This window comes from Tiliqua scincoides, chromosome 3 (genome assembly GCF_035046505.1).
Source record: "Tiliqua scincoides isolate rTilSci1 chromosome 3, rTilSci1.hap2, whole genome shotgun sequence".
In the NCBI taxonomy this organism is placed as follows: Eukaryota; Metazoa; Chordata; class Lepidosauria; order Squamata; family Scincidae; genus Tiliqua; species Tiliqua scincoides.
Window position 1 is genome coordinate 172319119 of NC_089823.1, and position 12419 is coordinate 172331537.

Sequence of the window (12419 nt, forward strand, 5' to 3'; positions counted from 1 at the left end):
TTTCAAGGTGGTAGGAAATAAACAGGAGATGGTCCTCCTGTTTCTCACCATTTCTATAATCCTAGTACAAAATGAGAGAAGTCTCTGCCTTTCGCTCAGGCCCTTTGTGTATGCCAGAGTACTGGGGAAAGGTTGTTCAGAACAAAGAGAGAAGCTGGTTAGTAAGTTAAATTAATATTTGTGAATTTTTCAATTTAAAGTTCTCAAATGCCAATGCAACATTTTAAGCAAGAAGATCATAGCATAAAGTGCCACAGACATTTTACACCCTCACTTTTTCTACATGATCTCAAAGAGACCTGGTTTGAGAAATACATTTCTCCCCTCTATATTTTTCTGATGTTTACACTAAGTGAGCTATCATCTTTTCCAGATCATGCCAGCAGGAGGGTACTAAGCAAGAGCAACAAGCCATTCATTAGGAACATGGTAATATAATTATTCAGTGGCACTCTGTAAGATGATCTCCCTTTACCAGACAGAGTGGCATTGTTCTGGCACCCTACGTGCTATAAAAGCCAAAAATACGATAGTCCAAGTTGGGTTCCTATTCCCGTCACAGGAAACTTTGTACAGACCTCAAAAATCCACCTCTTACTTCTGAGGTGGCCTCCTGGCCCCTGGGACTTTACAGCATGGGGTCCAAAAACCACCAAAGTGGGTCCTTTATAGCTCCTACATAGCCTTGTATAGAAGGCAGAAAAGAACAAGATGGGCTCTGGTTATCAACCCCAAGTGCTGTGGGAAAGGGAGATATCTCTCTCATTTGTGCTGGGGTACCGAGAAGATGAGAACCAGTTATACAGCAAAGATAAAGGAATAAACTGTGCCTAAAAAGCAAATGGCATTCTTGGTCTCTACAACAATTTCTGAATAATGCCAACAACTGAATATAACTAACAGAATCTCTCTGAAGACTTCTTGATGTGACAAGAGCTTGTTTTCTAAACACATTATGCAAACACTTTTTTCCAGCTCATTATTTCTCAAGGTGTCAATAAAAGAGTTAAGTGGAAAAAGCTACATTCTGAGATAACCAATTCCAACAGTCTCTGAAGGATTCTCTCAGGCAAGGAAACAGAACCTCTTCTCTGTAAGCAAATGGTAGAATTGCAGCAACAGACATTCTTCTGCAAAAGGTCACTTTTCATCCTTTTCTCTCTAAACAAGCATAACAGTTGTCAAATGCCTTCACTGCAGCTTCCATTGCTTATTAATAAGGCAAGATTAGCTGGCAGAAAAATAAGATGAATATCTAACTCAAATTCAAGGTACATATAGCACAAAAATGTGTGCATTAGCAGCTTGATGTTCCATTTTGAATCAAAACAGCTGCCTCTGGTGGGTATAACAAAGTGTGAAGAAGGAATGGGGAAGGGGATATATGCAGCGCTTATCTCCGATCAAAAGTTACTTCTGTTTTTTGCACTGCATACAGCACGGCTGAGGACATCAGAAGGGGCTGTGAGCCCCCTGGACCCTGAAGGAGGCCAGTGCTGCCCTCCAGGTAAGTAAAAAAAAAAAAAGCCCCTGGGTCCCCGCACCACAGCGATCACTGAGCAATCACTGAGGTGCCATTGGGGCACCTGCCCCCACAACTACTTACCACTGTCCCAAACTCCGAGTAGGACTTTGGGAACTGCTGGTCTGAACAATCTGAATCTAAACCAATTCACTGAACAGAGCTTAAATCACCCTTCTCCCCAAAAATGTATTGCATTACATTTTTTCTATAAGTTAGAATTCTTGCTCTAGAATCAGTTTCTTACTCTGTTAGAGCATGAACAGTAGATTTTTCATCTCCATGTCAGCCTGGTGAAGTAGGCAGATGCAGCTTTTGGAGGAAGGGCACAATTAGCTATGGGAATGCAGCTTTGCAAGAAACTAGATGTTCACAGGATGACACAGAGTCCATTTATACATCGACTTACCCACCATGGGAGTCACTATGAGCTTACTCAGGTCAGCAGGGTAAACACACACACACACACACACACACTACTAGAAGTTTATGCCTTCTCAATAGAATGCCCATGCCTTGAGTACCAAGAACATTAATTCCTGATATAAATAATCCAATCAAGATTTCCTATGCTACCACACAGTAGCTATCATTTCACAAATCTCCAGTATATGTGAAATCAGTCAGTATAAGTCACTATAAGTCACAAACATCAATGTGTGTCAGAATGTTAGGCTGGACCTGAACCAAAAAGCAATGCAGAGATTTTTTTCAGTGAATTGGAATTGAACCTGGATCCATCTACCCAGCCCTCGTTATCCATAGGGGTTCTGCTCTTGGAACCCCCACAGATAATGAAAATATCACAGATATTGAAAATAAGTTGCCCTAAATTTGAACTGAATCCGAATCTATGAACACTAAAGAAGTAAACAGTTAAAAAAATCAAAAAGAATTGTACACAATAGTCAGGAGATTCCTTTTGAGGGATGGCTAGGTTTCTCTCTGCTCCAGCTATATTCAAAGATGCTATACAGGTGGGCCCATATATCCATGGATCCTGTAGCCACAGATTCAGTTATCCATGGTTCACTCCCCCCCCCCCCCAATGCATCAACTTTGTATAAAAACTTACCAGGGGCAAAGCATATCTTGCTGTAACTTGATATGCATATCTTGCATATCTTGAGGTAAGCATTTAACCTCACAGTGTGACAAAATCAGGCTGCTAGCAGCATGAATACTTGATTAAACTAGCTCTCTAACAGGAAGCAGAACTTAACCCAGTTTACATAGGAAAAAATGAGAAACGCGGGGTCCTCACATTTACCTGAGAGCGCTACATAATGACACTGATCTGCAGTGAAGGACAAGGAGGTATAAACCCAGCATAATTAATTTCACTTATTTTCATACAGATTTAAGATTGCAATCCTACACAAACTTGCCTGGGAGTAAACGCCACTGAATTCAGTTTGGCTTGCTACTGAGTAAGCATGCATAGGATTGCACCGCCAGTCAGTTATGGGTTTGATATTGTCCTGCAAGACACATCTAAACCAGTTACCAAACTTTTTAAAGTTACTGTTAATGTTACCAATGAACCTGAAGTGGAACTGGACACATATTCTTTATAGTCCAACTCTCTGATGCATGCTTGTTACTTATAAAACTGGGGGACAGGGAGAGGAAAGAAGTCACCTTCATAGCATAGTATATAGACTTTGTTCTCATCCCTTTCCCATCAAATAATGGAGGTGAAAAAGAAAATTTAATTTTTTTATGATGTAAATCCTGCTTTTTTTGTCTCATCAACAATATACAACATTTACATTTCAATCCTATCCTCTCACCAATTAACTAGCACTCCTTTCCAGCAGTTGCAAAACAGCCTCTGCTGATGTGTGCAGGTCTACTGGCCGGAAAGCTGGAGCAGCCCCCCATGCACCAGCAGACCCACAGAGACCAACCAGAGCATGTAAGCCCACACAGGAGGGTTAGAGACAGGAACAGGGCTGTGAGGGAGGCAGGGAGGAGGACAGTATCCACAGCAGTGCACACCAAATTCCTATTCCCTTCCAGGGCCTGATCCATCTACCCAGGTTAACAAAGACTTGCACCAGCAATTGAGCTGGTGCAGGTTGGAGTTGATCCACAGCGGCTGCTGCGGCAAGGGCACAAACGTCCCCTTACCCCAAGGAGACCTCCAGCAGCCAAAAATCCCCTGCAAGGTACAGCAGTAGCTGTGCCAGCCCCACTGCATTGCTCCGTGGGGATTTCCTTTGGATTAGGCTGTTAAACACACCAGCTATAGAAACAACACATTCAGTAACAGCTTTGCTCGGCTAATTTTGACATCGGCAAGAGTTCACATAGTTGAAAAAGTGAAAGCTTGGAGAATGAAAGCGTACAAAGGAGCCTAGATGGACCTCCAAAGAAAGAAAGCAACACTGCAAAGGCACCGCTCCGAGGTACCCGACCTTTCATGGCAAAGGCATCCAGTGTAAAAACTCCAGTGTATAATAAACCATGCAGGAAGGCACATGCAGGCAACAGCAGTCCTTCAGGTATTCAGGATCAACATCATAAGGGTTTTAAGAGCACCTGATCTGCCTCCTGAGTGAGAATGCAACCCCATTCAAAACAGGCTGACAAAAGTTAAAATACTGGCTGGCATAAATAAGATTAGGAATTCTATTTTGAAAATTGTGGACATTTTCCATTTTATTTAGGGGAAAGTACAGACTTCCTTTCCACTGCAAAGATGTGGTGTCAAATTTGACCAGAAATAGAGAGTGGAAGCTCTAGCCTGTTTAGCAAAGATCTAAAACTTTTCCAAAACTGTACTGTACTCTGCTAATTTGTATATGCTTAACACAATGCTTGACAAATTTGCTTTGTATCTAGGAGTCAGACCTTGTCTCCTACTGCCTCCTTGATGACCAAGTAATCTGTAACCTACAATTCCAACACTGCAACAACTACAGAGACATAAGACCAAAATGGAAAGGCAAAGAGAAGTGAAAGTGTTTGAGTCTGGGAAATGAGAAAAAACAAAAAAAATTAAGACAATGATAGTAACTATCCAAACTATCTTTAGTTTCTACTAAATATACTACTACTATAATCCCCGTTACTACTACGGGGATTATGATATATGGATGATGAAAAGGAGTGGGAAGTCTAGCTGAAAGAATAAAATTTTGAAGAGTAAAAAAGGGAAGTAGGCCACAAGAAAAGAATTTTGAGGAGTGAAAAAGAGAGGTAAGGGAAGAAAAGTTGGGTACAAGAGGCAACCCAACAGGCTTTCTAGCAGTGCTTGTGTGTGCATTCACACACTCCCCCCCCCATTCCCAGCCTCCCTTCTGAATGAGAAAAATAAAATACTGCATGCCCATCCTAGCCACCCACCCAGCATGCTAAGTTATCTTCCACAGTCCCTTTCTCAGGGGACAACCACACTCACAAGTGGGGGAAGCTAAGACACCCCTGTTCCTCTGTGTTGCTGCTCAGTTGAAGCCTGGTTGAAGTTCCAACACTTTGCCCACCTTGCAAAGTGCCTTGTCTGACTGGTCCACTAATTTAATGGCAATCACCAATGGGCATAGTTTGGAGGCAGAGAAAAGGAGACATGCCTAGGACTAAAATCTATTCATTTAGCCAACACTACTGAATTTAGAGGAACTTGCTTCCAAAAAGACATGCACAGGGTTGTCCTGTATCCTGTAGGTAAAAGGTGCACAGACGGGGAAGAGAGCTTGAGGCAGTAACTATGGGAATGAAGACAAGGAGAGAGAAAAAGTAAAAGACTCTGGGAGCCAAGAGTGAAGTCCATGAATCTCTGGGCAGGAGGGGGGAGAGAGAAACTAAAAGTGAGAAACTAAAAGAGCTAGCAACAGAGCCAAGGGACATTGGGGAAGGAGAACAAGGAAGGGGGGAGCTGTGACCATCACTGAGTGGAGGAGAGATTAATTTAAGGACACACATGAACATAGTTGGGGGAAGAGAGATGCAAGAAGAGTGGGTGGACTTTGAGAGTAAAATGCTGAAATGGGGCACTGAAGGAGCCATGAGCAGGAAAACAAGAGACTAAAGCAGCGGCGCTGCCACTTTCACAGGCTCAACCTCAACGTACTGTGGCTGTTGTGACCTTCATGTGACAGAAATGCACAGTCTGCTACCAGAAGCATACATCTCCAGATGGGCACTGATCTTGGCAGCAGCACATGGAAGCAAGTCAGCAATTCAAAGACTGATGAACAGGTCTGCAGTAACTCTCTGAAAGTCAGGGAGGGTAAATACTAGGTGCTACAGAAAAAATGGTCAACACATTTGTCAAGCACTGAGATAGGTTGGTCTATTCCAGTCCAGTACATAATTCCACTGGTTGCAAAGCTTCAACTTTCAGTGGCAACCACATTCTTTAGTTCTCTCTGTACGGTACATAACATGGTCTAACATTACAATAGAAGTAACAAACTTAACAGTAAGCAATTCAATACAGCAATTCAAAGACAGGTTTTTGAAAAGCCTACAGAATCTACTACTTTCATATGGTAACTAACAAACAAAACCACAAAAAAATATTAATTTAAATAAATGCTATACTAACACTGCAACTTCCAATTTACAGAAAACAGCAGTTGAAACCAGTCTAACAAACCAGTGAGGCAGCATATTTAATTTACGGAAACATGAGAACAAGTGAAAAACTAATGTATTCTCCTTGTAAGGATGCACTGCAATAGATGATCTATTACAGGCTTTGTACAGTGCTATTTATTTAAAACATTTATATTCTGTCTTTCCAAAAGCTCAATGCAGCTTACAATTCTAATGTTACTTTCATTTTGAATTGATAGTCTCAGAAGAATTCAAGAGCCCAATTTAACCTCAGTGCAGATGCCGAACTCCAGCGCCAGTACTTGGGGTTGCAAATGTGCCGTAAGGCATGTCCATGACACTCAGCAAGGAGTTGGCGCCGACCCAGCATCAGTTGACACTGACCTCGGCACCAGACAGACGCTGTCTGGAGTATGGTAGGAGCTCTGGGCAACAGTGAGGGCGCTTTGGGGATGGGGAGAGGTGTTCCAGGTAGGGAGAAGAATGGGATCAGCGGAGCTCAGCTCCACCAGATCCTATGCTCCAGGTTGGGCTGCAAAGTCTGACACAGAGCCCCTCCAGTCTGTGCTGGCAAAGTAGCTAGCGCAGAATGGAGGAGACCCATTGTGGCCCCTGTGCCGTTATTTGGGGAAGGGGAGAAAAGTCCCCTTTCCTAAGGAGACCTCCAGCAGCCCCAGTGGTGCCACTGGATGTGATGGTAACCATTTTGGTGCCACTGCACCCGGTGGAGCTGCTGGGATTAGGAATGGGCTATAAGAACTTTACGTTCAGAGGAAAATATCCTTAGCCGTTTTCAAATTTATGATCAGCGCAATGAAGAGAAAAGAATATCTTATAGCAATGGTTCCCAAACCTTTCTCTTCTCATGATCACCCTCTCCGACCAATTGTAATTTTTTCACAGTATCACTCACTGTTTCCCTTTAAATATCCTACAGCACCCTTAAACTATCTTGCAGTGTCTCAGAGCCCCACTGAGTTCACTGCAGTGCCCCAGTGCAACGCAGCACATATTTGAGGAACCACAGTCTTGTGGGGAACAAAAATGGAACTTGCTCACTATTTTACTATGTCATTTTCATCAGAAGATGCCTCAATCACTTGCAGGGTTAAACTCAAATTCCAAGTTTAAAATTCTGAAGGTTGGGCAGGGCACCCAGCACTTTCACATTAAGCCCAGCAAGAAGGATAATGGACTGCTGTGACTGCTGCCTCTGCTCTCCCTTCACCTGGTAAGCTACCCGGGTGCATAACAAATGACGGAGAAGCAGACTTTTGGTTCTCTACATGATAGCCTAATACAGGGGTGTCAAACTCATGCCATACAGAGGGCCGAAAGCATTCATGATGCCTGCTGAGGGCTGGAGGTAATGTCATTGATGTCTTTAAACAGGTCAAAGTGATGTCTTTAAACAGGTCAAAACCAGAAATAAACATTCTGTTTTCATGCGGGAACTCATTAGCTGCTAATGACAGGAAAGAAAATACACAAATCTTAATCATATTTCAAGATATGGGAGAGCCCAATTATCAGGTGGGCCACCCTTTCAAGCAGTGTCACCTCAGAATTGCTCAGCAGCTGAGAGCCCAAGGGCCAGACAAAAAGCTTCTGCGGGCTGCATCCAGCTCCCGGGCCTTATGTTTGACACCCCTGGCCTAATAGACCATGCTTCTGAAATAAGATCTGTAGCTTGTGTACTTCAGCTACATCAATATTAAAAGTCTACCTTCTGATCCAGTCCTGAATAATATGGAAAAAATGCTTGAAATGCTAGTAGAATATTTCCATAACATCAGCACATTGCACTTCTACAAAGAAGTCTACAATAATATTTACAAGCCTCTCTCTTGTAAGAAGAGAACCAACTTTCTACACATTTAAAGGAATACCAGGCATCTGGGTTAACAAAGTGATGTTTAAGTTCTTAATCTCTCAGAATCCCAGTACTCTTAACTAAACATCTACAATATTAAACAAATGCATGCAATAGCATTCCCTTTTTAAGTGAAGGAGGAAATATTCAACTGGTGACATTTTTAAAAAGATATCTATTAAAAGTCTTATTCTATGTGCATTCCGCCATTAAAAAATATGGCACAAACTGTCATTTACATAAAATTACTATTCAGGGTTTTCAAATACTTATGAAAACAGCAAGGCTAGAATATCATACGATCAAAACACTACTGGAACATACTAGCATAGCTGAATTATACTGCCCATCCTTTTTATAGTTAGACCCATCAGTCAAAACCTACAGACAGATCCATCAGGACATTTTTTAAAAATAAAAAATTTAAAAGTATAATTCATTTTTTACAATTTGTATTGTTTTATAACATTGAAGCATTTGTCACTACTATAGATTTTTCAAGGTCAGTAGTATGCTTCAAGAGCTAAACATTTCTGCTATTTTTAACTGATTGCCTCACACTTGTGTAAGAGCTACACTGTTTACAAACAGTCATGAACGACAGCTGCTAATTTAAAGACAGACATCTTGTCATCGTAAAGTAGGGTGACAATTTATAGAAACAAGGCTAAGCAATTATTGTTTATAAAAAGATAGTTTCTCAATGCAGGTCTTAAAGTCTCATTTTAAGAACTTTAATTTTACCCCACATCAATAAAATTTAATTAGTCTTCCAACGTAAGGTTTTCAGCTCTGTGTAACATGCAGAAAATATGCCTACATATCCATTATTATCCACATTTTGTTTGTAGTTTTTCTATACATTTTAACTGTATAGCCCACTTGAGCCAGTATATATCAAATTTCCTCCCATTTATGTTATTAAAAAAAATTTCCTCCCACTTCAAGTGAAATATGAGAATCACAGTACTCACCAACACAAGCATTAAGAAACAGCCAGTCAGTCTTCTTCATTCTGTTTTTTATTTGCTTTAGCTTTTTGAAATCAACTTCAAGTTCTTCTTTGCTGCCAACAGCTCCAGCCAGTTCAATTCTCTGAAAGTCCATTTTCACTTCAGATTCCCGCTTGGTTGTAGGAGGCGATCTTCTTTGGCTATTACCACTACTACAGCTTCCCCTCCATCGAGTTCTGTCTTGCTCATTTATTATTGAAGAAGCCTCTTCTGTTTCTGCCAGTTCTATTGCTTCAATGTTGTTGGGCCTTGGATGATCACACACCACACATTTTCTGGCCTTAGCCCAATTTTCATATGTACAAACAGAACAAGTCCAGTGCTGTGTCCTCATGTTCAGTTTATTTCTATCATTGTACTCCTCACAAGGATCCACAGAGAAAGGAACTGATCTTGACCCAGACCCTGAAGATTGAGGAGATTCTGTAGGGCTCCGGGTCCTACGCTGAGACAAGCACTGAGTGCATCTTATTGCACGAGGCCAGTTCAAATATGTGCACATGTGGCATGACCACTTATTTGTACTTTCCATACTGTAGGATGATTTGACTCTTGGTCTTGCACTAGAATCTGGACATATCAAAGGGCTGCTGCCTCCTTCAATACTTGCAGGATCCCAATCTCTACCAACATCACTTGAACCACTTTTGAATGGATCTTCTGTGATAATTGTTCCAGTAGGTCTTTGAGCACGGCACATGGTACACTTGATTGCAGATGGCCAGTTTTCATATGTACAATACTCACAAGCCCATTTTATTCCACGTTCTGTCATCCTGCACCCGTTGAAGTAAATTGTTTCAGGCAGAAAGCTTAAAAAGAAGAGTAGGAACAGATATATTAGAACATATACACTATGTGCCATTTACACGCCAAGAAAACCTTGGGCTGAGTTTTTTCAAAAGACTGAATAATTACAGAGCTTCATTAACCTTGACTAGCTTAGCATGGCTTTATTCAGCAGCGCAAGGGAAAACAGCCCTGAGAGAATCTAATTACCTTATTTCTTTTTTTTTTAATTGCAAATTTATATATTGCCTTTCCGTAAGTAACAAAACCTGGTATCCAAGGTGGTTTACAACATACATTAAGTCCCAACATATATACATACATACATAAAGTCCCAACATACATACATAAGTCCCAACATACATAATAAGTCCCTTAATAAGTCCCACTGGAAAGTGTCCATAGAGGCAGCTGATCCTCATTTGCCCAGGAGAGAATTCCACATTTGGGAGACCTCTACCAAGAAGGCTCTTCTCACCGCTGCCCCCAAGCTTCAGCTGGGGGGAGGCATGCAAAAGAAGAACCCTCTCTGACGATCTTAGGGGACGAGCCGTTCTATACTCTTATACAGACCAGCTCATTCCCCAAAATCTTCAGAGAGGGAACTTCTTTATATGCCTCTCTTGAATTAAGCAAGGGAGACAATGGTAAGAACAAGAGTCTTCTCCGAAGTGTCCCCGCCAATATGGAATTTCATCCCAGGCAAGTGACAATCAGTGGGCCTTCAGATACTCTGTTCCCAAGCCATTAAGGCAGTGTTATTCAAACTGTGCGGCTTGGCTCTTTAGGGAGGCGCCAGGAACTCAAAGGGGAGGCGCAGGATGTCCTCTCGCAGCGATACAGTCACACCCCTGGGCAGAATATGAGCCCGTCTTCTGTGCTTTTTTTTTAAATCAGAAGAAACGGGAGTTACTCAGCTGCAAGAGGGGCTGCTGCCGCCCCGCCCTCTTCTCCCTCCACTCCGAGGCTGCTGCCTTCTGTGCTAGCTGCATGTTGTTTCCAAAGCTCTTCAACCCCCATCTGGCAAGTACCAAGCATGCTCAGCTTGCAGTCCTTAACCCTCGCTGATCCTTCTCTGCTTGGTTCCTAGTTCCCATCCTGGGATCGCTTCTCATCAAAGTGAAATCTCTTTTCAACCCCCTCCCTCTTCTACTCCCCCCTTTCTATCTCCAAACCTTCCCGCTTTCCTCCCCCTCCCCAAATAAAACGCTTCCTATTTTACCAGTCACCAGGGGTCTTAAAGTTGCTTCCATGCAGTTGGCAAAGGGGGAGGGGAGAGACAAGCACACACTTTACTTGGCCAGGAGCAGAAAAAGGGTACTGTTTTTATTTATAATCTTGCTGTTTGACTGAAGAGGAAAGGCTGTATTTTTAAAGTGATGAATCTTGCTATTTGAAGGGAATACTTATCAGCCATTGATGAAGTGATTGCCAGCCCAATCCTATCCACACTTTCCTGAGAGTAAACCCAATTGACTCTAATGGGACTTACTTCTGAGTAGACATGCATAGGCTTGAGCTGTGCATCTCCTAGTATAGGAGACAAATCAGCTTCCTAACCAAACCCTTATCAGCTCTGATATATTTTCATGGTCTATTTTTGTTTTCCCCACCAGCTGCTGGAAAAATTTAATTTCATTAAATTAAAAGGGTTCAATCCTATCCAAGGAGAATGGGAGAAATGACTAGTTGGATTGGGGTCCACAGGGGTGTGTGTGTGTAATGTTGGTCAGACTGGTTGTTCACAATGTTCATTTGATAAAACAATTCTATTGAAATGCTTACAAAGTTGAAAAAAATGAGTCCTCCTGGTCCAGACAAAATCTACCTACTCCAGCATCCTGTCTCCAACAGTGATCAGCAGCTGATCATTTATAAAGCAAGTATATTGCTGTGTATTAATAATACACCTAGCATAGGGATACCACAAAATTATATGTGAGAATGTACTGGAGGGTGACATCTTTATATCCTAATACTTTATAAGAAGACAAAGACAAATAGTTTCTGTTTTGTAACAGTGTCTTCCTAATTCTTAATCTAGAAAAATAAATTTAGTTCAGAGACTGTTTACTCATGCAGACTTCTGAGAGGCACCAGGCATTACAGAAGAACTACAATTATATCTGTATTTCAAAATTACATCAGTTTAAAAAGGAATCCAGACGTTCCCACTTTTATGAGGGCCTTCTAAATTTTGAAATCACTAACACACCACACTGCTACAATACCAGTTCTGGTAGGAGAGGGGAATTGTAGTGTAGACTGCTGTATTTTCAAATCACCTTATTTTTCCATTACAAATTCAGATTGCTACATTTACTTTTTCTCTACTGAAGGGCATATTTCATCTTCATGCTGTGTCAGGCCTTGTTCTCTTCAGTAGGAACTGCCAAGGTTGATCGACAGCACTATGCAAACAGCTCTTCCTGTAAACAATATGAATTCTCATTAAAATCTTATTCTAGAGTATAGAAAAATAGAATGTGGCTTGTACCAAGTACTAATTCAGTTTGCTTGTTTACAAATTCAATTTTGACCTAAACCAAATGAATTTACTATAGGCATGGTAAGTTGTCAGTAAAGCAAACTGAAATGGGAATAGAAAAGTCTAGAGCTGCTATTTCATTAAATTTATACACAAATTTAAATACAACAG

General features: G+C 41.5%; 1 protein-coding gene across 6 annotated transcripts in view; it reads right to left on the reverse strand.

Moving 5' to 3' along the window:
• The window catches only part of ZRANB1 (zinc finger RANBP2-type containing 1), a 64849-nt gene that overhangs the window by 23752 nt on the left and 28678 nt on the right, over window positions 1-12419 (reverse strand). For 3 of the 6 annotated variants that reach the window (XM_066618915.1, XM_066618911.1, XM_066618916.1), the window contains exon 2: window positions 8933-9783. In XM_066618915.1, coding sequence (XP_066475012.1) covers window positions 8933-9746 — 814 coding nt within the window. In that variant the 5' untranslated portion in view covers window positions 9747-9783. Of the gene's footprint in view, window positions 1-8932; window positions 9784-12045; window positions 12190-12419 lie in introns of those variants that run through there. The other 3 variants (XM_066618914.1, XM_066618912.1, XM_066618913.1) reach the window with 2 other exon arrangements.